This window comes from Acromyrmex echinatior, chromosome 4 (assembly GCF_024713525.1).
Source record: "Acromyrmex echinatior isolate Ae372 chromosome 4, ASM2471352v2, whole genome shotgun sequence".
Lineage (NCBI taxonomy): Eukaryota > Metazoa > Arthropoda > Insecta > Hymenoptera > Formicidae > Acromyrmex > Acromyrmex echinatior.
In genome coordinates this window covers 1,550,639-1,575,984 of record NC_141855.1, presented here as the reverse complement: position 1 = coordinate 1,575,984, position 25,346 = coordinate 1,550,639, and the positions used below count along the sequence as shown (strand labels likewise).

General features: G+C 33.1%; 1 protein-coding gene and 1 long non-coding RNA gene across 3 annotated transcripts; one reads left to right on the top strand and one right to left on the bottom strand.

Moving 5' to 3' along the window:
* Nucleotides 1-5,032: 5,032 nt before the first annotated feature.
* Nucleotides 5,033-7,093, bottom strand: LOC147909859 (uncharacterized). 2 transcript variants are annotated; one of them, XR_015544862.1, is made up of 3 exons: nt 6,781-7,093; nt 6,527-6,704; nt 5,033-5,453 (listed from the first exon to the last, which is right to left on the bottom strand). It is a non-coding gene; the product is annotated as an uncharacterized LOC147909859 (long non-coding RNA). The 2 variants fall into 2 exon arrangements; XR_015544861.1 differs by having other exon boundaries at nt 5,037-5,453; nt 6,527-6,661; nt 6,781-7,090.
* Nucleotides 7,094-18,995: 11,902 nt separating this feature from the next.
* LOC105147493 (uncharacterized) lies at nt 18,996-23,198 on the top strand. Its single transcript, XM_011058545.2, has 3 exons — nt 18,996-20,538; nt 21,055-21,143; nt 21,351-23,198. The coding sequence occupies exons 1-3, from the start codon at nt 20,253-20,255 to the stop codon at nt 22,116-22,118; spliced, it is 1,143 nt and encodes a 380-aa protein (XP_011056847.1). The 5' UTR covers nt 18,996-20,252; the 3' UTR covers nt 22,119-23,198.
* Nucleotides 23,199-25,346: the final 2,148 nt, after the last annotated feature.

Genomic DNA, 25,346 nt, shown 5'->3' with positions numbered 1-25,346 from the left:
TGCAAGGAGGATAAAAGAAAAGTCTAATCAGCATGCGGCTCGTCCAGCCAATTAGAAATACTCTGTTTTACCAACTGTCACCGAAGATCGCGTATTGAGTTGTATTGGCCGAGTTATGTTCGCTTCGTTAGCCGGCAATCGTCTGCGGCCACCGTGAGGCCCTGCTCGCTGCCGCCTCCTCGTTCGTCGTTCTCCATTTACTCCTTCAGCGTACGTGCATACACGACCGTGCCTCTCGTGTGCGTATACGTATGAAGACTGCGTGAACGCGCCGGGGCACACACATCGTTCTAGAGATTCCTCGTCACTACATGCTGGACTCTCTCTGTATGGGCCGGTGCTTGATTTACGGCCGACGAGTCAGCGGACTTCTCTCGGTAGTAAGAGAGACTGCTAATAGTCTCTCCCTCCCTTCCTCTATAGCCTGTGCGCCTACCTCGCAAATATTCCGCTCTCTAATTGGAATTGATTAGGAGGGTCCCGGCGCGTCGCTCCGCGGAATAAAGACAGAATTGCTTACTGGCCAACCATCGACTTCCGTGCGTTCTCCATCCGTGATCTCTTTTCATCAATCGCATTCGCTCGTTTTATCGTCCACGACTTCGTTCACTGTCCTTCTTTCTGTATCTCAAAGGAATCGAGACAGACAACTATAGATATAATGATTAAAGATCGTTACCGTATCCTTATCATCACTGAAGAAAAGGAGAGGAAAGAGATGTTCATTTAGGATGATACATGATTACTCAACTTTTCCTCCGCGAGATATGTTGACAGGATTCTCAATTTCGTTATTAAAATAGGCATTAGCGAATATATAGTATTAGACTGTCAATCGTAAAACTCCTATGTGATAATACTTTATACTTCTTTAAAAAAAATTTAATATTGTAAGTATTGAATTGATTAGTGATTATTTACTTATTTTGATTATTAAAAGCATTAATAACTTTTAATATTGAAAATAAGTAATTAATCAATTTTACACTTACGGTATTAAATTTCTCTGGATAACATGTGCATCTCACAATTATGTAAGATAGCATATAGGGACAGCCTTAAACATTATTTTTTAACTATCTTACCGACGTGTAACATAATTTGCTCTATCTTACACATTTAGAATCCCAACACATATAGATATATATATTTATTTGCTATTGCTAAATGTTCGGCTACTGTAGGTTTAGTGAGACCTCTCCTCATTACAAGAAGGAACTGATGTTTGAGAGTGGAGAAATATGCAAATGATTACGCTCGCGTCTGATCAAGGCACTTTTGCAGCGAAAGGAAGCCCGCGTACGTTCTCTAGCTCATCCTCTGCCTTGTTCCTCCAGTTATCTCCCTCTCTTCAGCTGCCAATAGTCTTGCCTTTGCATGGCAGCTCGGGTTTTGCCCGGGGACGAGGTCCCCATCATTTTATTTTCGCGTCCGAGAAGCGCTCGTTTGCTATCTCAGTTCAACGCTAACGAGCCTGTTAGCAGCAATTATTCTAATTAATATCTCCCCCATTGGTGGGCGAACGAGAAGAGGGGTCTCCACCCTATCCCGCGGTCATTCCCGAGGCTTTCTTCTCTCTGACCGGCTCGTCCCGGGCCTTGTTTCACGTGGATGTAGCTTTGAGGGTGAGAGATCATGCGAGAGCAACCGAGAGAGACTATCGGCGGACTTTACGACGCTTCTCGTGTGGTTTTTGCGTCTGCCGCGTGATTGGCTATTACCGTCTCTTCCTCCTCGGCTATATACCGCGCGGCGGCTCGCCACGCAGGATTGAGTCTTCTTCGCTTTTCCCTCCTCCTTTTGTCTCTTCCTTCTGCGGCGTGCCTACGAGCGACGAAGAGGAGTTTGAGACTACTGCGCCCAGTTTACAATAAGATAGAAAGAGAAAGGAAGGAGAAGCCCTTCCGGGCTACCTCTAATTGTATTTGCTCTTGCGTTTAAGACTTTTTAAGCGAACGCATACCCCATGCTAAAGAAGGGGGAGGAAGAGACAGTTCGGTCATTATGCCAGCGGTCGCCAGGTTTAACAGCGACAGCGCCCCAAGCTCTTCGTCATTTTATTCCGTCTTGTTCCATTCGTCGCGCATACTACTTTTGGATCGAGTTCTCACGAGATGATACTTAACCTTCACGTAATTACACTCGGCATCGACTCGAAACACGCCACATTATTGTTATATCCTGCTAAGAGTCGATGGAATAATGGACGCAAATCAACTTTGGTTACGCCAATGTTCCTTTCTTTTTCGGGTTCTTCCGTTCGTGAGGCTACATGGACTTTAACAGGAGCCCAATTGCATTGTCGAATTCGCGAGCGATACGCCTGGCACGCTCGAACCAATCCGATTGAAGCTAATTTGAAATTTTAAAGCCGTTCGGGGCATCGTCGAGGGTCGTTGAAAACAAAACAGGAAGGATCGAGCAACACCGCGAATGGTATGGAGGAAACGAAAGCGAAGACGAGTATCGTTGAGGATTCGAGGAAGAAAGATGGAGAAGAGAAGAGTGGACGAGAGAAAGGGAAAGAGGACTATGAATCTGAGAGGTAGAGTGAATTATCGTGATATTTAAATTAACAAATGACATTCTGCATTACCATAGTCTGTTCGCGGATTTAGTATAGTAGCGACCTTGAATTCTTCGGCCAAGAAACAAAGACGTCTAACCATTGATCCATTGATCTATCGATCGAAACCGGTGACTCTTCTAAGACTGCAAAAATAATATAAAACAATGCAGATCTACTATACATATAATGAAATTTTCGTCTTTTATTGAACTTTAATGACGATAAATTAATTTCGGACAATTTCATCAAATGAATTGGTTATAAGCTCTCTTTTCTTTATTGTTCAGAATGTAACTTGATGTTTGACTTTGCGTGCATAATAATTATCAAAAAAGAAATGATTGACCGAGAAATAAAATAAAAATAATATAATATAAATACAAAAAAAGTGTAAAATGAAAAAAAAAATAGAAATTTACTGCTTGGAGAAAGTTGCGATGAAACACAAATAAGAGGGATCGCGAGAACAGAAAGAAAATAATAGCCAGTGCACATTGCCGATGAAAGAAATACAAAAAGAAAAGATCTACGTCCCAGAAAAGACTATGAACGCGAGAAAGAACGAACGAGGAGAACGCGGGAGCTCCGGGCGAAGTGAACGAAAGACTCGACCGAGACAACGGGATGCAAGAATAAAGGACAGAAGGAAAGGAGTCTCTCAGCGAGTGAACAGTGGTGGCTACGTTGTATACGGTATTATATACCGAAGCCTGGAGATCTGGCGACTTAGATAGCGGGGTGATCTGTGAGGCCCGGTGTGTGGTACCCCTTTCGCGAAGCGTCCTGCACGCTTTTGCGAAGAGGGCTGCGCGATCGGGCGAGCAGAGCGCGGCCGAGGGGGATCGATGAGAGAAAGAAGAGCGGCGGAAAGATGGTGGCGAGAAGAGAGGCGGAGAAGAGCAGCGTGTTCCTCGTGGACCCTCCAAGGAGGCCTCTCGAGGAGAACTCAGGATTGAGACGTCGTGGCCTCTTTGTACCGCGCCGTGATGCTTTCGGAGCATCGTATTTACGAGTAATGCCGTGTAACCGTGCGCCTGAGAGCGTATTTTCCTTTCTCCTCTCTGTACCTCTCGTTTCCACACCGTGATAACTCTCTTCGTCGATTCCTCTTCCCGATCCCGCACGAGAAGCACGAGAGAGAGAGAGAGAGAGAGAGAGAGAGAGAGAGAGAGAGAGAGAGAGAGAGAGAGAGAGAGAGAGAGAGAGAGAGAGAGAGAGAGAGAAAGAGAGAGGCCTCGCCCCTGCACGCCCGGAACGCATTTGAATTCGAAGAAAAGGTATGGTCGGCACGGACTAACCTGGCTTAGTTTATTCTAGAGAGGAAATCGAGAGATTGATTCTCTGTGCAAGGATATATCGAAAGTAATCGATAAATGGCGAAGATGTATCGGGTCGCTGTGGAAAAAGATCTAACAGTAAGCTAATGGTATGCTAATCTCTATTTTCCATATTTAGTTACTAAAATTTTGATTAAAATATATCATGAACTTTAGGACTGTAGCGAAATTTGAAAAATCTGCTAGTTTATATGTTTTTTGTTTAGTTTAAGCTTCTTGCCACGTAAATATGAAAAATGATAAAAATATCATTTAATCTTCCGACACAGTAAAAATTTTTATGCAGACTTAGACTTATTTAGCGGATGTTCTAAGAAGGAGAACCGAGATTGAGACATCGTGGTCGGTTCTAACAGCCTCTTCTGATGCTCTCGGAGAATCGTATTTACGATCAGCTTTACGTACGTTCACGAACTTCCTGCCTTCTCTTTCCTCTTTCCCATACGAGACTTGACTCGATCCCGGCTACGTCGCATTTAAATTCGAAGAAAAATTATAATCAGTGACGTGAATCAGTGACGCTCTGGCTCGTTCTATCGTAACGAAGAAGCAGAAACATAGACTTGATAGATAAGTGTTTCTAGTTCCCATTATGCTTATAAAAGTATTTATTCTTTTACACTTTGTGTAAGATATTCTTTTTTATCTGAGAAACATAAACGATATGTAACTCGTAGGAATTTTTTATTTATACAATTGATCGGTCTTTCGACGATAGGAAAAGTTACGATTTGTATTTTATAGATAACGGAAGCATATAATATTTTAATCAAAAAACTAAGTAAAAACTAGCGATATATTTGAGCGAGGATGACGAATTGATGATCGTAAGTTTCGTCGACGAAATAGATAGCAAGAAACCGGAGACGTCGTGATGTTGTCATCGCTGTTAGCTGCACTTTGAGGGCGCACATAAAGACGATTTAGTACCCTTGCAGATTAACGCATGTTCGCGGGATTCTATGATTAGAAATGAGCCACGCCCCACGTCAGTTGTCATATTCCGGATTCATTATATGATTTCCGAAGTTCTCGCTTGCAGCACTTAAGACGTCGAATAAATATTGTATCGGATAGATATATTTTGTAGATATATTTTTATTTGTAGAAATTTAAAATCAGTATTTTCCATACATGTAATGTCATTACAACACTCGTGATACAGCTGACCTTCTTTCAATCCAATTTGAAATATTAATCTCAAATCGTATCTCTTTATGCAAAGGATTTTTATTTTACTATTCTTCCGTCTCATTTAATTGCTAATTGAATCGATTGCGTGACTATCGTCGCAATAATAAACTTTATTCCTTGTCGTGCGGACACATCGAGAGTGTTGAAAAGGTCTTTTATCATCAGCAGTTATAAGCATCATGAACTCTAATCTGTCGGTTCCAAGGGATTAATTACTCCTACGTAAGTCCGTACCATCGCGGACGATCGGCTCGAGGGTGGCCCGTGCACGAACAAATCGCGCTCTCATCTTCGATATCTCAGTCAGATCGGTCGGGCGGCTGCCTTTGACGCAGATGACTGGCTCTAATCCGCTAAGTTAGACAAACAAATGACAATGGAGATCGATTATCTAGCCATCGAGAGAGATTGAGATGAGGGAGAGGCTTTCGAAAAAGAATAGGAGAGATAATATACGGATTTGCCTGTTTAGCTTGTATATAATGCAGAGTGCATTGTCGTCACGGAATTCGGCAGGTGGACTCGACGTTGAAATCTAATGAATAATCATACTAATTAGTATTAATCTATTAGTTGATTATCCTTTGTGTTTCAGGTACTTATTCAAAATTTTAATGATCTCCAATTCTGCTTTGATATATTTATACGGAAAGAACGCTTTTGCTGAAGTAAATTTAACTTATACAGATCTAAAAATAATTTTGTTGGAAAATTATTTTGATAGTCCAATAAAATTATTTTCAGATCTAAAGCTGAATTTTTAGATACTTTTTATAGCAAAACGTTCTTTCCAGTAGAACCACATATTAAAGTCTGATTATAAAATTATTTGTGCTAAATTTAAAATCATACTAAAAAATGTTGCTTTAAATAAAAAAGTTAATTTCACAATTATGATTTTGTTGTAACTGTTATGATTCTCGGTCCATCTAATAATAACATTAAATATGTGAAGTTTTCCATAAAACTTTGGATCCTAACCAGTACTCTTTTCTATCGAGAATTATACACGTATTAAATCTTTGACGTTCTTCAAAGATTCCAGCACGAATTCTTTTTAAAGGAGTAAACTTTAGTAAAGCTATATATCTCGAAGGTGTTATAAACCATCACATAGTCACCGTTATAGGCTTACGATCCTTTCACGAATGATACCTATATTTCTCCCACCGGCATAGATAACAAAGAGAATTATTTTAACGATGACAAACGACCTGCGCCGGTTACCAATCCGCTGAAATCTCTGAAAAAGTTTAATTTTTCCGCCACACCCCCCAGTGCGAGATAGAAAACACAAATTACTCCGGTTCGAAGTATGCGTCGTCGCTTCGTTGAGGGTGGAAGGTCAGAGTCGAGTTAAAAAGCGATTTTTCTTCCAAAGGGTAGGTGACCTATTGTAAATTAGTTTTTTCCCTTCATCTCTTACCTGTTCGATGATTCCGCGTAGGAGCGAACTGATCCGTCGCGAGCAGTCATCTGGAAAATTTCTCAACCGACTCCCACGTAGAGAAATGTCCTGTATATGATTTTATTAAGCCCTCGTCGATGTTCCCCTCCCGATCTGGAATTTCTCAAGACCCGCTTTAGTGCGCTGTTTCGGCCATCTTGACGAGATACAAAGCGATTTCAGGCAAGCAGAGCGAAGTTATGTCATCGTAGCGGCGAGTCGAAGGGACTCACCTGCGTCTTGTATTCATCGGTAACCTCTTAATCGACCGTAAAAAAGCTACTCAAGGCGTTCAAAGGAGAGTCACTTGAGTGACACAAAAGCGCTTATGTTCGCACCACTATGACGTCTAGCTTCAATTTTCTTCAGTTAGAATAGTAACTTCGGACAGCGGATGATCTCGACAGATCAGTGACACCTGCACGCTTAAATTGAAATTGTCAATATAAATGGCATGCAAATTTGTAGAAAATAAGTAAAGTTTCAAGTAATAATATGCGCGCTACTCTATGAAATAAAAGAATGTTGATACGAAAAAATTTAAGAAACCAATTATTAATAATTTAATATTCAATTTAATATCCATTTTTTTATTTCTTTTCTTCTCTGTTACTTCTAAAAATAATGTAAAAATTATTTAAGCAATCAAAATTTTAGATAAATACAAAGAAAAAATTATTCTTCTAAAATAAATCAAGTATAGTTTTCTAAAACCACTTTAACGTTACATGTTTTCGTAAAGTAAATAATGATCAAAATTTACATGGTAAGATATTAAAACACATTAAAATTGAATTTTGTATTTATTGAGTCTTAGCAGCTATCACTAGTTAAAACAGAGAATATTTAAAAAATTTATAAACAGCTTTATAGAAAAGAAGATATTAAAAAATTAATTAAAAAATGTAAAATGAAAAATATATATGCATTTATGAGATTTTTTTCTGTAATAAAATTGAAAGGCAGCTTTCTAAAGAAGAAAGTCCTATGAAATATAAAAATAAAGAAAGAAGGACGATCGTCGTTGAGCAAAAGAGTCGAATCCAAGTTGCGGAGGAGTAGGCCGTCATTTTGCGTCGCTTTCTCGCGGTGAGCAATCAATAACTGCAGTCTCTATGACAGGCAACGCATACGATCGTGCAGGTGTTGTACCGGTAACAGGGCACCGCTCGAAGAGCCGACAAAGACCCCGGCAATGGGCGAGTTGCATTCGGCATTTGTTTCTGGAGATACTTAGATCGTAATCTTTTCGATGCTCCGTCTTCAGTGGTAGTTATATACGCTCTTTTTTTACCACCCCTCTACCGATCTTAAATTCAACGTTGTCTCCCTTTGCTGACACCGTTGTGCCTGTTGTTCTTCGCTGTTTCTGAGAAATGTGTGGCGATTTGGCTAGGTCGAACTATAATATAATTAATAATTAATCCTAACTATATTATAAATAGAATATTTGATAAGATCAAAAAAATGTAAATTTTAACTATTCAACAACTATTATATTTTATTATTAGGTGTTGGAATTAATTCGTAGCGTTTTACAAGTGATGGGAAGTACTTTCATTAATGTATTTTTTAGTGCTCATGTGAAATAAATAACATTCTTTCATTAAAAAACGCTACGAATTAATTCCAACACCTAATAATAAGTTGCCATAACTCTGAATGAATAAGATATTGTGTGTGTTAATTGATTAAATTGTTTATAACTATTTCTATCAATGTAAATTAACTTTAATCATTTTACATTATTCTGCTAAATTTGAATCGTTTAAGTACTTCAAAGTTTTTCACGAATATATCTCGGTCTGATGCACTTCGCTTTGATTTTTCACATAAATACAGATAATTCGAGAGCTCACTGAATTTGTGCACACATTCGAAGAAGAATTAATTAGGCGATTGCACACAGGCGGGATCGAAATCGCCAATCCCGTGGCTTCCGATTAACAGCAGTGGTAGCTTCAGGTAATTAGTAGGTACCTACCGAACAGCGTCTGCAAGGTGAACGAGCATTACCATGTTTAATGAGTCTCGAAGAGGGAGTAAGAGAGAAGGATCTCGGTTATAGTACACACTTTGGACGTATCACTACTACGTACACACTTGTTCTATCTTGACTCGATCAAGTGACAAGTGACTCAAAAGACTATTCGTGCTAATAAAAATATTTACACATTGATTGAAAATAAGTCTGACATAGCTTTCCTAGATAAACTCTAATTTTTCTAGTAATAATACAGAAATAAAAGATTTCTATACAAAACTTAGAATCGATCAGAGTTATCGATACCGCAGCGCGCATCACACTGTTTTGCGGCACCGTGCCGGAGATATGCGTTGATAATTGACGTAGCAGATCGGTCAGCGGGGTCTTGGAGCCCAAAGACTCCTCTCGGCGACTAAATAGCCGTGCGATGTTCGAGCACGGGCCGAAAAGACATTCGTATCAATTATGGGAGGTAAAGTTTCAGTGCCCCGCTAAGGAGTCCACGGTGGAGACAGACCAGCGCCTTTCGAAGGAACTGGCCCGCTATATTTTACCCAGCGGGGTACCATCCTCCCCCTCCCACTCGCTAAAGAGTATTCTAACCTGCGTCTTGTGCCAGACCGTCCTACGTTCCCTTTGTCCTTCTCCATCTTCGTCCCGGTTTCTCTCGTCGGTTTCGTCGTCTCGTCGACACAATCCCTCGTCTCTCCTCCTCTCTGTCCTCTCTTTCGTACAAATTAAATTAATTTTCGAACAGCGAACATTATTCTCTTATGAATTCTACCGCGCAGTCTTGTGATCCACAGAATGGAGATGTTTTCACATCCCACTACACTCGGAGTCTGGACCCAGAAGATTCGGTCTAAAAGCCATTAGTAAACTGTAGTTTTTCTGCCCGCCTCGTTCTTTTCTTTTGAGCTTTCTTCGCGTCTTTTATTCGTAGATTGGTCCCTTCTTTGCGATACTTATCATGATGATAGTGACATTTTAATTCGCATGCATAATTGAGGTGAGGAAATAATTTTTAAAGAAAGATCGTAAAGAGTTTTGAAGTCCAGATAAAAGAATCAAAACTTATACACACATAAACATTTAATTTACAATACACTAACGTTTTAAATGAAACGATTAATTTAGAATTAATTAATACAATCTTTGTTAAAATAAACACAAGTCTTTCAATATAAATAATTAATCAGTTTAATTAAATTTCATCTATTTATGTTTTTCAATGTTTTTTTAATTTTTTGAAATATTTTAAATATAATTATTTAAAGATCTATTATTCAAACTTTATGGAAAGATAAAATATAAGGATATAACTATTATAAATATGGAAGATACATGAACAAAAGCATTTTAATAGAATTCTGAAAAAAAATCTTCATTAACGAATGAAGTCAACGGTTTAAAAAAAATTGTCCATATGAGGATATGACTCTGACGAGATGATAAAGCGACCCAACAAGCTGCCAGCTTAGAGACGATAAGCAATTTGTAACGTTCGAACTGGAAAAAAGAAGAGTAGAAAATGCAACGACAAGCGGAATGAAACGACCGAAGAGAGACGAGAAGAAAAGATCAGGGATATGAAGGCGAAGGAAAAAATAAAACTCGTGGTTAACAGAACCGACCAACAGATATGGTCTCGGGTCTGGCTCGTGATAAAACATAAACGTTATTCTCGCTTGTGTAATTCAGGTCTAAACTATTTAGATAAGCCACTATCACGCTTACAAGTGAGACACGCAGCTTCTCCTTACTCTTTCCTTTTTCGTTTTTCTTAGTCGATATCCGTCTTTGCGTAATCTTGGTCCATGCCTTTTGATCTGTTTGAATTGCATAAGCAGTTTATATTTTCCTCTAAAAGTAACAAATTGATATGTATAATCAAAAGACAAGTTAGCTTCAACGAATCTTAATTACATATCTTGCTTTCGAAAGATTATGCATGATCGATTCACGAATTCATTAATTTTACATTTCTGCCTGACTTTTGATTTATTATTAAACTTATTATAATACATTAAAATTTAAAATTGCTCCAAGTAAATTCAAATACATACAATATTAATAATGAAAGTACGTTTTACGAATGCTTTCGTAATTTATTAAATTACTTTATATATATATATAAAATAATATTCAATGTGCACTTTTTACATTACGTTTTCAACACAAAGTGTTAAAGTTTGGAAAACGTTCATCGAATGAAATGATCAAAACGGCCGCTCGCTTCGAAAGCTTAAACGACGATAGCGCTCGAGGCTATATTATTAAAGATGAGCTCGTAACAATATCGAACCGACAGACAAATTGGACCACCCTGGGCAATACCCCCTAGTGCACCTCCGCACGCTGTCTAAAATAAAAAAAGCCTACGGATGCTACCAGCTGAGATATCGAGATAATGATGATGCCGAGAGGGGCGCTCATCTTCCTCGTCAGGAATTTGGCTACAAGATATGTTCGATGATCTATCTTCTCGTATATAGAGACAGGCTTCCCTTTAAGATTTCATCGAGCTCTGTCTCTTAATTATTGTTATGAAAGCCATCGCGTGAAAAATATATTGATGTTATTGTATAATTTTAAGACATGTTTGGCTAAATCGAATTATTTCTAAAACTGTATCGAGAAATGCAGAATAAATATTGACATAATTAGTAAATGACTTTGAAAATGTAAAGTAACTATTAATATACTTATAAATATTATAAATATTATATAAAATATTATATAAAATATTATATATATAAATATTATAAAAAATACTATTTCATATACACAAACACAATAAAAAAATTCATTAATAGAAAATTCCATTTTATTTAATTTATTCATAGTGCAATGTTATAAATATACAAGCATAAATAAAGTTATCTTAGAGCACAGTAATTAATCGGTCTCGTAATTCTCTTCCTTGACCTTTATTACAAATCTGATGGAAACTGACTGCATTATTGATCAGCGAAATGCCAGACTGAGGAGAAATATGTTCCCGCTCGTAGCTAATCTAAAACAACGAGCGTGCGATATGGGCACAAAATCGGATTCCGTCGGAAGGGTACGTCCCATAAATAAGGAACTCGGATTTCGAGAAATTCAATAAGCGGACATTATCAAAAAGAGAAACGACCGACCTATGCTCTGGCTGACAGAAAGCGGCCTCCATCAGAAAAGTCGATATCTCAATTGGCCGCACTATCAGACATTAATGAATTTTCAACGGCGATCGTCTAATATTACAAAATTAGTTTGGCGCTCGCTTCGTCCATTCGGCCCTGATGTAGCAAGAAGAAGTCGGAACCGTATTTCCGAGGGTCATAAATCACGAAAAATAGGCACGGGAAAGATCCTCAGCGTAAAAAAAAAAATCGATTGAACGGCGCGACAGGAAGAGGAAAGGTGGAATCAGATTAAAATTCTCTTCACTCTTTCTCATACTGCCCTCTTCACTCGCACTCTGCACGTTGGCAAATGAACGTGGCCCTAAAGAATAATTAAAGCTGCGGCTGAGAAGTTTGCGGCGGCGAGAGTTCGCCATTATGCACGTAGAGGGAACTCGGCAAATCTTAATTAAAGTTTATGGCATGTAATTATGGTTTGTTCTTTACTTGATGTCAGATTGAATTTAATTGTATAACTTTTATCTTTCCAGAGCAATGGAGTGCAATTTTAGGTATTTACTGTATTTTAGTTCTAAACTAACAATAGATTTTTTTAAATCTTATGTAGAATGTAAAATAATATATACAATAAATATAAAATAAGCACTTAAATTAACAATATTATGAAATATAATGAATATAAAATAAGTAATACTTAAAATAACAGTATTAATAATAGCATCGGGGGGGATATCTATGTGAATAATCTAGAAATTAAAAACAACAGTTATTTACTAAATATTAAATGGAAAATTAATTATTTTCAGAATAATCTTGAACGAGTAACAATATTTAAGTTCATGCAAATTGTAGAATAGATATTTGTAAAACAGTTTATAATATTCCATTACAGAATGTCTTAAGCTATAAAAGATGGTGCCATCTATCTATAGAGATAAGTACTCTTTCAGAATGACTTCTCTTTTGTAAACGCAAAATTTATAGAGCTTGTGTAAAATATTTTAGAATTATTTATAATTTTTGTATATATCAAAGAATATATAAAGGAAAGTACATTTTAAAAAAATTTAATTTATACATTTAATTATACCGAACTCTTGGACATATCCAATGGTGATAATATAGAAAGTATAGGAGATACATATATCAACTGCAGAGAATTTACTATATCTTGATACAAAAATATTATATTTATAATTTAAAAAATATTTTACGAAGAAATTTTAATAATTTTTATATTTATGGACATTGATCTACATAAAATAATGTGCAGTATAAAAGATTTAATTCTTTTACTTTCAATTTTTAATTATTTGATATTTTTATAATTTTTATAGTTTTTTAACATTTTATATTTAAATTCGCTTTTGTAGTAGGTATTTAAATAATAACGAAACTTATATTTTCCAAAATTTATTCTAATTTTATTTGATGATAAATTATTAGCACTTCTACTATCGATATTTTATCGATGGCTTCAATTGCTGTTATCATATCGCTAATTTTTGATTGAGAACTATTTTAAATGTTTGTTGATATACTCAAATAAAATGCTTAAATGAACATGGTAATCTATCATTCGTGTATTATCTTACGTTAAATATTATTTTATCTTATTAGAAAGAGGAGATATATGTACATACTATTAAGTTAGTACATCTATTGAAGCACAATTGAATAAAAATCAAAATTTAATACTTTTTTTTATTACTAATTTGTTGTTTTATTCGCAATTTTATTACGTTAGCTTTTAACCAATTTAATAAAAATAGTTGTCAAAAACTTAACTTAATAGACGTGAAATATATTCTAAATATTATCTCTTTTCTGTGAATTAATAAATTAATAGAAATTAGTTTTATTATAGACAACTTTTACACTTTTGAAAAACTATGCAATAAAATTAAGATCATTATTTTTTAAAGATTTTCTATTTATAACAATACTCTTTTAATTCTTATGTGCGATTTATTAAGAAGTTTATTTATATTGCTAAGAATTATTGTATTTATAATTTAGATTCTTTAAAACTTTATTGTTAAACTTAAATAAAATTAAAAAAAACATAAAATTAAAAAGAGTTTAGAACCATTCCAAATTTAAGTTTAAATATACCATAATAATGAAGAAAATAAACATTTATTAGTTTCAAAAAGAAGTTGCTATAAATTCAATATGAAAAGCAAAGCATACTAAGCAATTAAGTTTGTTGACACGATGTCTCGTAAAAAAGGACTGATTAGAAAAGGACTGATTTATCTTTATAATAGAGTCATCGTTTTCCCACGATAGCTTTTCTTAATCAAGAAGCGTTAAATTTGATTAAAAAATTACCGTATTCCTGAATAGAATTTTTGCGATAAAAAGTAAAAAGTTTAAATAAACAATAAGTACATGTCAATGATTTGTATTCTGAAAAATATATTTTTATTTTTAAATATTGAAAAATTATCCTACATTTGTTTTTGAATTAATATTCGCGATTTTATTTAATTTAAGGGAGGAGGGAGGCACTATATTATTTTAAAGAATGTCAAATTTTTTTTTAAGAATTGAAAGCTAATTGTTTCCTTACCATGACATCTGATACGGAACAGAGGAGGAGCGTGTCATAATTTCAACAGGGTGGTTTTGCTGTCAGTATCAGAATTCTCGAATAACGGAGCGTTAAAGCGCAAACAAAACAATGCATTTTTCCCTGGGTAACAGAAGGAGGAGATTCTCCTCGGCCCTTTTTGACTGCGCGACTTCGACGAGTCGAAACTAACATAATCCAGACGCGCTTCTAGAGGCGCCCGGGAACCCTTGACGCGCCCGTGGCTGGTATTCGAAAAATCGCCCCCTCGAAACTCGAACTTAGTGTAACGCATTTAGACATATACATATATATCTTACTGCCATAATTTATACACCTACATGCATACATGTATGTATATATAATTATTGTAATAATCTGCATTTTAAATGCAATTTTAATGCAATGTCTCTAAAATCAAAATCACATTAAATATAAAAAAAAAACATTTTGTTACACGTAAATTTATTTAGCTATGCTTTCATATGTTTCATCAAATAAAACAATAAAAAGTTAAATTAAACATTTATAAGTGATTATATTTTATGATATTCTAGACATATTTAGAATCTTCTAGATGTTTTTTATATATATATATATATATATATATCATTTTATATTATTATATTTTCAATCTTCGTATTTAAACATATATAAGTGGTATCAATATTTCGTGGAGTAATTAAAAGCAAAGTGAAAATCATATGAAGTAGATAATAAAAAATGAAAATGATCAAGTACATGCGAAGAACATCGACATGGCGAATATCATAAAACTTTATTCCCATAAAGTCTTCTTGTTAACTGGCGCGATCTTATTAATGCGCCCTGTTAGTCACGCGTGTAATTATATACACGCACAAGAGCGGCGCGTGCGTGGACATACATTAGGATTCATGCGTGGTAGGCGCCAAAAGATAGCAAGGCAGGCGCCTTCTTAACTGTGGGAAAGAAGCACCGGCGTCTGGAGAGTCCTGTGGAGGCGCCGTGTGAGCGTCCTCACGAACTTTTTAATTACTAAAATATCGCTTGTTTTCAATTTGGCTATAGATAATGCCGTTTCTTGATAAAATGAATAAGAACTATTTTCTTGGAAATGTAAATCTTTCGTAGCATACATCATAATTTTGGCACAATAAATATGTTAATAATTATCAATTAATAATTACGATTTATTTATTATCAATAATTAAGATTTTTAAGTAAAACTTGATAAAAATTTTTGTTTTTTTATAATTAGAGTTTGTAAGATTTTGAGGTATCATATCTGATTGAGACTTATTTTATTCTAATACACTGTTAAAAATGTCATGAAATTCAATGTACTTTTAAGTTACATAAATTAAATTCAATTTTATGACACTAAATTAAATTTAATGTATCTGCAACTGAAAACTATTTTTGTGTACATGTACATAATATTTAGTGTATTTTTTAATAAAATTTTATCAAGTTCAGTACATTTTTCATTAAATTTTATATAGATATGCGTGAAATTTAATATAAGTAAACGTTAAATTTAAATTACTTATAACTTCATTGACAACATTAATTATTAATGTATCTGCTTGAAATTTGCTTCCATTACATGTAACAAATTTGTTTTTTTAACAGTATGGAATGATATATTCATATTTTTTTCCTGATAAAGATTTAATATAAAATACTAGTTTATTAAATATGATTATTTATTTACATAGATGTATTTTAAAAATTTATTGATTCTATCACCGTAAAATAAAATTTAATTCGTGATTAAGTATATCGTAATGTAAATTTTAATTACGATATAGATTGACCCAGAAAACTCTACGAAATATTTGTGTAAAATTAAATTTGCGTAAAATTATTCTATGATATATTTTTTTTGGAATTGAATAATTGGAACCGAATAATCAGGTATTCAAAATAAGCAAAATCGATGCACTTTGATTGCTCGCTAAACTGAGAGCATGAAAAGAGATCTCAGCATAATGCGGTGTCCAGTTGCACGACGGACCCGTCCGTGTTGCCGCATAAATGGGCCCTTTGTGCTGTCGTCTCGCATCTAAATAGCCGCATGCGACCTCGGATGCTCTATCCCTGTATAGTTTATAGGAAAATCTCGCACGGTGGCGTGTATTGACCAAGCACGTGGGGGGTCCTTTGCCGCCCATGGTGAGGCGTCTGCATTTTCGAAATCTGTTCTTTTTCTTGTTATTATCTGATAATTGCTATACAACGTGTGTGAAATTGGCACCTCATCGTTTGGCACCGCAAGTTTTTATACAAGTTCCATTGACACCCGCAATAGTTCTTTCCTGATAGGTTTTATAAATAGTTCCGTTGATTTAGCTAAAAAAAAAATAACACTTGAAAATTTGAGGTGTTAACTTCCTGTGGCATCGCAACATTCGAAAAAATCAATTCAAATCATGAAAGCTTCTATAGTTTTAAGAAATTTGTGATGATTGTATTATTGACACCTTCGATGATGTCAATAATACAATCATCATAAATTTCTTTTTTTGGGCTTTTGATAGATAGTAACATAATTAACTTCATAATATCGCTTTGTCAGATATTTTAATAATATTGATTAATAATACGTGTAATTATTATATATTACATTATTATATATTACAAAGTAATTTTGCTGAAATTCTAAAAATTTAGCATATCTGAAAATAATTTTTTAGACCATCAAAATAATTATGTAGGACGCTTATAATAGTTTGCTAGAATGCAAAATTTTTTGCGATATTGCTCATTATAATCTCATCATACTTGAGCATTTTACTTTATTACTTTGATAGTCCAACAAAATTATTTTCAGATCTGTATCTATCTATAGCTACATTTTTAGATACTTCAAAATCATTCTTTTACGTAATTTTTTTATTTTGTTGGAAGATAAAAATTATAAAAATAATCCTTTAATTACATAACGAGTATTATTGCATATAAATGCAATAACTTATAACCAATTATTTGAATTTACATTAATATAAATTATTTACACGTTTTATATATATGTTTTATGTGAGCAAAGTTCGTGAATTAGATGTTAATGTGTTCAACTTTAGCATAAAATTAAACGAATAAAAAATATACTTTGATTAATAGTGTCACATGTAAAAGAAAACATGTTAACAGTTATATAAACGCGAAAATCTGTAAAACTTATATACCATTTAAGTTAACCAGTTGTCTGCATATTCGAGCTTGCAGACTTGCAGAGCTGCAGATGAGGATGCTCTCTATTATGCTTGAAGAGGTCAACTTGACTGTGTATTTCTGCGCTCGAACAAGACTTTTGTCGTTTTTCCGTGAGTGGTCCAGACAATTGCGTGTATCTGGATGTCTAGACGGCGCGCGGGTTGTTTCACATTTTCTGTTAAATAAAACAGAAATCGCATTAATTTGAGTCTTTTCCATTGCTTAGTGCCGACAATCGCCGACGGAGAGTATATCCACGGAGAATAAAGTCTCCTATTTTTTTAAATATTTTCAAATATTTTTATTTTATTTTTAATTATTTACTTTTTAATTATTTACATTTTGAGATATAATTCGACAAATATTTTTTATTTTATCGTGAATTATAAAGTCGTCTTTTAGCTTAATTTAGTTCCAATTAGAGCAAATACTACGTTAACTAATATCCTTAATTACATTGTAAATATAATACTTTTAGAAATTTTATAATAAACAGCAAACTTAGAAAAACCAAAGCAAGAAATATTCTTACATTTGTATTATGAGTTATTTATTTAATCAGATTTATTATATAAATTTTTTCGTTTGTGTGATGAGATTGATGTATATTATTACATGTATTCTATCAATTTTACTTCAATTTTTATTAATTTGCAATGTTACGTTTTATAACGATTCAATGACATATGATGGTCGACAAAAAATACCAATTAATTACACTGCGCGCTACTTCCACGAAAAAACGATGATGATTAATCGAGGGAGAACGAGAAGGAACGTATTGCGCAAATGATCATTTAATCGTTGCTTTTAGAAACACGACTCCCAGCATGTTTCGATTGGTGGGATTCATCTCGTATAGGCGGATCTTTCGTACTCTCCTCCGCCTTACGTTACCAACGACTATGGCTGTCGTGACGCAAAAAGATATTTTGCTGTCTTCTCAATTATTCAGACACTTCCGATATCAATGATTATTATATGTTGCAGTCGTTGCTTTCATTTCGATTGTGCTTTTTTAAGAGTAATTTCTGTCAAGAAAAATTAGGGATTGAAAGTTTATTGATGAGCCAATTAAAGTTGATTTGCCTGTTTAAATTACAGAATTATAAAAAAATTTATGAAGTTTTATGTGTTATCAAATCCCAGGATAGGAAGTCTAAGAAAGTTGATGTTATTTATCACTTCGACGACAAATAACATCAGCTTATTACTGAGTAAAAGATGCATATCTATCGTTGATACATTTCCAAAACGCCTTAAATGTATCAAAGTTAAAAATTGATATTTTTAGTGTTAATTATTATTTTTGGTTTAATTATTTATTATAATTATATTTTTTATTGTAATTATTAATTATTATATTAGGTGTTGGAATTAATTCGTAGCGTTTTTTAATGAAAGAATGTTATTTATTTCACATGAGCATTAAAAAATACATTAATGAAAGTACTTCCCATCACTTGTAAAACGCTATGAATTAATTCCAACACCTAATAAGATATAACTAACAGTCCAGAGTTTTTTGTTTTTTTTTTTTTTTTAAATATGTGTGACCAATGATTTTATAAACTTTGTAGTCAAATTTTTTTGTCACCCTGTATAACCAATTTAGAATATACTTCGCGATTTTTTTATAAAACTGAAATCTATATTCTGCAAAAAAATTATAAAAAATTTTTCAATTTAGTTATTTAAGTTTAACAAATTAAACACAATATAATTAGGCTCCGATGAATAAAATTCAAACATATATAAAAAGGCAAAAAAGCCACGCTTGATGTTCATACTATACAATATTTATATATTTATCGTAAAATAACAATAAAACAAACATACAAACGTTTCGACCTTTTTACATCAGGGCCTCTTCAGTGTGATAAGACTTAACGCAACTTTTACATTTTAAATTCTTCTTAAGATCAACCTCATATCGAGATTCTTCACTTAATTATTTAAAATTTTAGTAATTAATATGAAATCATATTGTTACAATTGCAATAATATGATTTCATATTAATATGATTTTTTCTAATAAATTACTTCGTAAAAACTTCAATACACGGAGTTACCATTAAAATTATGTGCAACTGTGGTAGTGAGAATCTTCAGTCATACACTAATGCATTCTCACACTCACATCAGTGTATCGTCATGACGTTCCTGTGCGACGGGACCAACACTTGACTCCCTTGCAAGACCAAGTCACATTATACGTCTGCCCTCCGACCCGACCACTCAACTGTGACCATCCCCCGAAACAGGGATAGTGCATCGATAAACGGCTGTTTGTTATTCTCGCAAATTTTATAGATACTTATATGTATCCGTTGATTACAGTGATGTGTCTTATCGTGCAATATTAAACTTCGATAGTTGATAAAATTGTGAATATTATCAAGATTTTCACATGCAAATTTAGAAGTTTCTTTACGATCTTGTAATCACATTTGACATTGTAATCACACTATCAATACTTCTGCATGTGAATTTAAAACTCTTGACAAATGTATGAATTAATAAAATTTGACAATTAAATTAACAAAATTTCTCGGAGAGAAAGACTAATTTGTCGAACATTTATTAGACTGATATTTAAAGAATTACTGTTAATATACAATTAAATCACGAATTTTTAAAACGAGTTTCCAAGCTCTGCAAAGTGAAAGCAGAACTTTGGTTATTGAGTTTATTGTTAAGAATTAAAAAAAGATGAGACTTGCTTAAAGAAGAATACAATGCGTAAAAAATTTTTTCTGGTGAAGTGATGTTCGACGCATAACGAGTGACTTGAAAACCGAAAAATGCTTTAGAATGTTGTCCTCTTCGGTGTCAACTCCATTCAGTGTTCGTGATATTCTCAGCGAAGATCAGCAACTCAGCGTCATGGATTGTTACGCGCATCATCAAAATCAAGCTCAACAACAACACGTGCATCAAGAATATTATTCATACAATGTTGTCTCTGAAAACAATTGGGAAATAGATAAATTTAAAGATCAACCGATGCCCAGTTATCAGCATTATTCGGATCTTAATCACGTTCACCAATTGAGTCAGGTGGTACCGCCATACCAAGAGACTTCTATCAATGAAGACGGTAAGTATTATTTTGTTATTTTTATTATGAGAGTTTAAAGATATATTATTTTTCATGATATAATTGTTTTACAATAATTTTATTACACGGAATTATAAAAATATGTTTGTATCAAGATATCATTCTTCTGCCCTATAGTATTCTTTATTGAGCAAAAATTGTGATAATATTATTTAAAAAGTTATAATTTAATAAATTAGTTAAAATTTTTTATATTATTTCTTTATTTAAATTATTGCAGCAAATATTTGCATATTTTTCTAATGTTACACGGTACTAATTTTCAAGAAATATATGTTAAAGAATAAATTATAATAAAAGTAAAACTTTTTGTTAATTTTGAAAATTATATTATGAAATTCGTATTATTATTATCAATTCAAGAATCATTTTTGAGATATGCTTTACTAGAATTTTTGTTTATTTTAAAGTTTCGAATTTTAGCTTTAGCGAGAAAAATTATTAATTATAAATTATATGTAAATTTTCTAATAATAGTATCTAAATTATTTTTAGGTAACATTGTTACATCCAGCAAGACTGAATTGCGCAAAAGCCAATCTGGTAAAAGAACGAAACGGAAGCCAAGAGTGTTATTTTCCCAAGTAAGTTTGATTCTTTTTGATAACTGTTAAAGTCTATTCGAGTAGATAATAATTTAATAAGATAATTTTATAAAAATGGTTTTATATATAAACTTAATTCCAAAAACTTTTTAAGATTATTTTTCTAAAAGTTAGGAATATTAAAATAAATATTAAAATGTAACAAAGTTCTAAATCAAATAAATAACTTCATAACATATTTCGTAGACACAGGTTTATGAATTGGAGCAGCGATTCAAACAGCAGAGATATCTGAGCGCACCTGAGAGAGAAATGTTGGCTCAGTCATTGAAGCTAACCAGCACGCAAGTGAAAATCTGGTTCCAGAATCGACGATATAAGAACAAACGCGCCCGAATCGAGGATGCTGAGAAGCTGCAGGCACAGAATATGAAAAATCAGCCCTTGAAGAAGATCGCCGTACCGATCCTCATCAAGGATGGTAAACCCAATGTACAAGAATCCTACAACGCACCTTATTGGCCAAATATCCGATCGGATTTAAATCCGATACAGACGGATTTTAGGACAAATGAGATTCGTCTTAGTCCCGACTTCAGATCCAACTCGAACGAGATGAGGATTGATTCCAATATCAATACGGAGTACAAACCAGAAGTAAATTCAGACATGCCCGGAAGATCAAATCTGAATGACATGGCAGACAAGCAGCACGTTGCAGAATACAGGAGTAATTTTGTGACGGAAGTTACGCCGAATGTGCACGATTGCAATCGATTAATTAAATCGGAATTTAAGACATGCTCTAACGCCAACGAAGCCATGTCTTATCCAGACTTGAAAACTGTTCAGTCAGACAACAAACAGCTTATGACTGATAGGCGGATGTCTATGGATGTCTCTAATGGCGAATATGGGTTTTCGAATTATCTTGCCCCTACCAATTACCAAATGCAATACGTGAATTATATGGAACAAGTACCTATGGATCAAAATCTTCAACGACTGTGGTAGATGATACGAAAATTCTGAGTAATTAAAATTGCATTGCACTTTCTACTCTTGGATCTATAGTGTTCTGTCGACAAGAATAACTCAAATTTAGCAGTTAATTGAATCGTTACTTCAATTCTTTTAAATAGCTTATTAATTATGCACTATTTGAAAGAATTTTTTATCAATAAATATTTAATTATTATTATCAATTATTGATTAACTTAGAATTGATATGATGTAATGATTGGAAAAGAATTTAACCTTCAAAAATGGGTTATATTTTTTTTATATATTATGTATATGATATTTTTATGCATGTAACATAATAAAAAAAAGATGAGATTCATCCTTTATATGTATTTATCTAAAACATTTAAAATCTTATATACGTTAATTCTTAAACATTATATTACAACATATCTAGGTATGGTATACAATATAATTCGATTTCTTATAACTTTTATAAAAATGAATATATTGCAATTAGTTTTTTTTTCTCCCAATTGAAACGCTAGACATTAAGGCATATAACGATACCAAGCAATTATATCTATATTTTTATTAAAATACAAAAATTGTAAGTAATGGAAAAAAACATTATAAAAGTGTTAGAAAAAAGTTGGGTATGCCATACTGAAAAGGTGTTTAAAGAGTTGATAGTTCGATGTTAAAATCTCGCTAAATCTTGACAAAGGAAGATAAAAAAGAAAGAAATAATACACCAAAGATGTATTCTTTAATTATTATTATACATATACATAAACGATTAATGCTAAGTTAGAAATACGCTAGAGAATAAACTTATAATATTGGCAGCTGTTTTTTTAGTTGACTAAGATTTTCCCTTCGAAATAGTAACGCGCTGTACAAGAGGGCGGAAATTGCTTCAAGTGGCCTTTGCGGAAACATCGAGCACTTTTCCGCGTATGTCATGTGCCTCGGAAAGTTTTTTTTCACTGACTGTTAAGTGCAGACGCTATAGTTGTGCAATAAATTAATTTTCGTTCTGATGAACCTTTGCTGAATAGAAACGGAATTGTGTATATTGTCAATAAGTAAAGAAAAATGTTCAGTTTTCTATTAAATGTATAATACAAATCTGAAAGTGTTATTTTTTTCCTGTATATATTATACTTCGAAAATTACTTTAATTCGACTTTTCAATAAAATTTTACATTTAATATGATATAACTTTATGATAGACTAATTAATTTGATTTCTTTATAATTATTTATAAAAATGATAGGATAAGGTTTGAAATTACGTATTTAGTAATAGATTAAATTTTTATCTTATTTTAAAATAGATGAATATAATCTTTACATTAAGCAAATCCTATTTTACAGTAAAAAAAAAATAACATTTATCGCAAAATTGAATAAAATAAGCATGAAATTATAATAAAATGCATAAGTATGTCGAGAGAAAATAATAAATTTAAAGAATTCTACTTTTATTAAATTTCGGGTTAGGCACTGAATCAGCTGCAGTCTCGACTTGGCAATTGCATTTATTATTTTTTATTATTTTATTTTCTGCTATATATTATATCATTGTACTTAATAAAATTATTATTATTATAATTAATGTAAGAAATTGTACGCATATCACGTATGCTTATGACGTATTTGCTATTAGTGTATTTATTACGCATGCTGCATGCATTTACATGAATGCCGCATGTATTTATGATCGATTTCTATCGAATTAAATTTAATCCAGATGCCTCTTGTAAGTTCGCGATTCAATACAGAAATATGGCGAAATGGCATTTATAAATAGGTGAGTTCTGACAGCTTGAGCGAAGCCATGGGCGCCTTTTGGGTTATCGCGCGAACACGACGGGTCATCTGGCAGTCAAGTGCTGCCCACATAGACGATTTACATCAGTGTAATCGCATTCATGGTGCTACTGGTGCCATAAAGGGCCATGGGAACAAGCTGATAAGAATGTCACTGGTAATTTTATAAGACTCACGGCCATATTGTATCTATCTAAACGAATGCGACCTGCATCCCTTTCTAGATATCCACCTGACTGCACCTGCGATAGGTTGAACCTGATGAGATAATTTAATCCGTAAATTTCTCTTGTCTATATATATCTATGTGAGAAAAAAATTATGTAATGTGAAAGAGATAATGATTTCGATGAAATTTACATCGGAAAACATGAAAGTTAAAATAAGCAAATTTCTTAATAGAGATAGATGGTAATATTCTTGTTAATTTCTATTATGTATTTAGAATTAGATAGTTGTTAATTTTTAGAGGTTAAATGAATTAATCCTTTTGAGCATCAAATGCGTCTCTCGCGTTTCTCATAACATCGATGCATCAATGCATCACTCCACATGTATATCTATGTCCTATATGAACACAGTTCCATTACGATATCATATATTCAGATAATCAATCACGAAACGCTCAACATAGAAATTCGATCTTATTTGCTTGTAAGTTAAAGGGGGACCGCGACAAACGTTTGCGCGAGGTCCCAAGAGAGAAAGCACGCGACGTTGTGTACATAGATGAGCATATGCATAAAAGGACTAATGTCCACAAATCAGAAGATTTTAGTTATAAATGGAGAATTTTTTCCCGTACAGATCATTAATCATTCTTTGATCAAAAAAATTTAAAAGATTATGAAATAGAAAAATCTACTTGTTGCATTTTGCAATGATAAAATTGACCATAGAATGAAGACAGATGAAGTATTGACATAAAAATCTAATTTTGTATTAAAATTAATTGCGTTGCTTTATCTTGAATTGCTAATTTATTAATTGCAACACATTAAAGGATGATACATTTATTTAAAAATCTCCATTCCATATTACTTTTTTCATAATTTTGAGGTATTTTCTAATTATGTAAATACTAAAAAGTTTTATTAAAGTTACTCAAAATATAATTAAAAAATTAGTTTTCTTTCAAGATTTTTATTTCGCATCTTAATAATAATATTCCTTATGTATAATATACCTTAAGATAATAATTTATAAACTTGTAGCATATTGAAATAAATAATGTTTTTTTTTTCACTAAAGAATGATATATAATTTTTATGATATGAAATTTATCTAAATTTATAATTGTAAGCAATTTATTTTAAAAAATATGCGTTTATTGTCGTAGAGAATTCTGTTTTACCGTGAGTGAAACTGTAACCATTTGTCGTTTGTATCAAGGGGTCGCCTGAAATCATCTCTCTCAGAAGCTCAAGTCTAAATGTCTGATTTA

Bases quoted from the DNA above. Each gene is read 5' to 3' on its own strand.
- LOC105147493 (XM_011058545.2), top strand. From the start codon at position 20,253: ATGTTGTCCTCTTCGGTGTCAACTCCATTCAGTGTTCGTGATATTCTC. The intron at 20,539-21,054 runs GTAAGTATTATT...AATTATTTTTAG, and splicing joins GACTTCTATCAATGAAGACG to GTAACATTGTTACATCCAGC. The intron at 21,144-21,350 runs GTAAGTTTGATT...CATATTTCGTAG, and splicing joins CAAGAGTGTTATTTTCCCAA to ACACAGGTTTATGAATTGGA.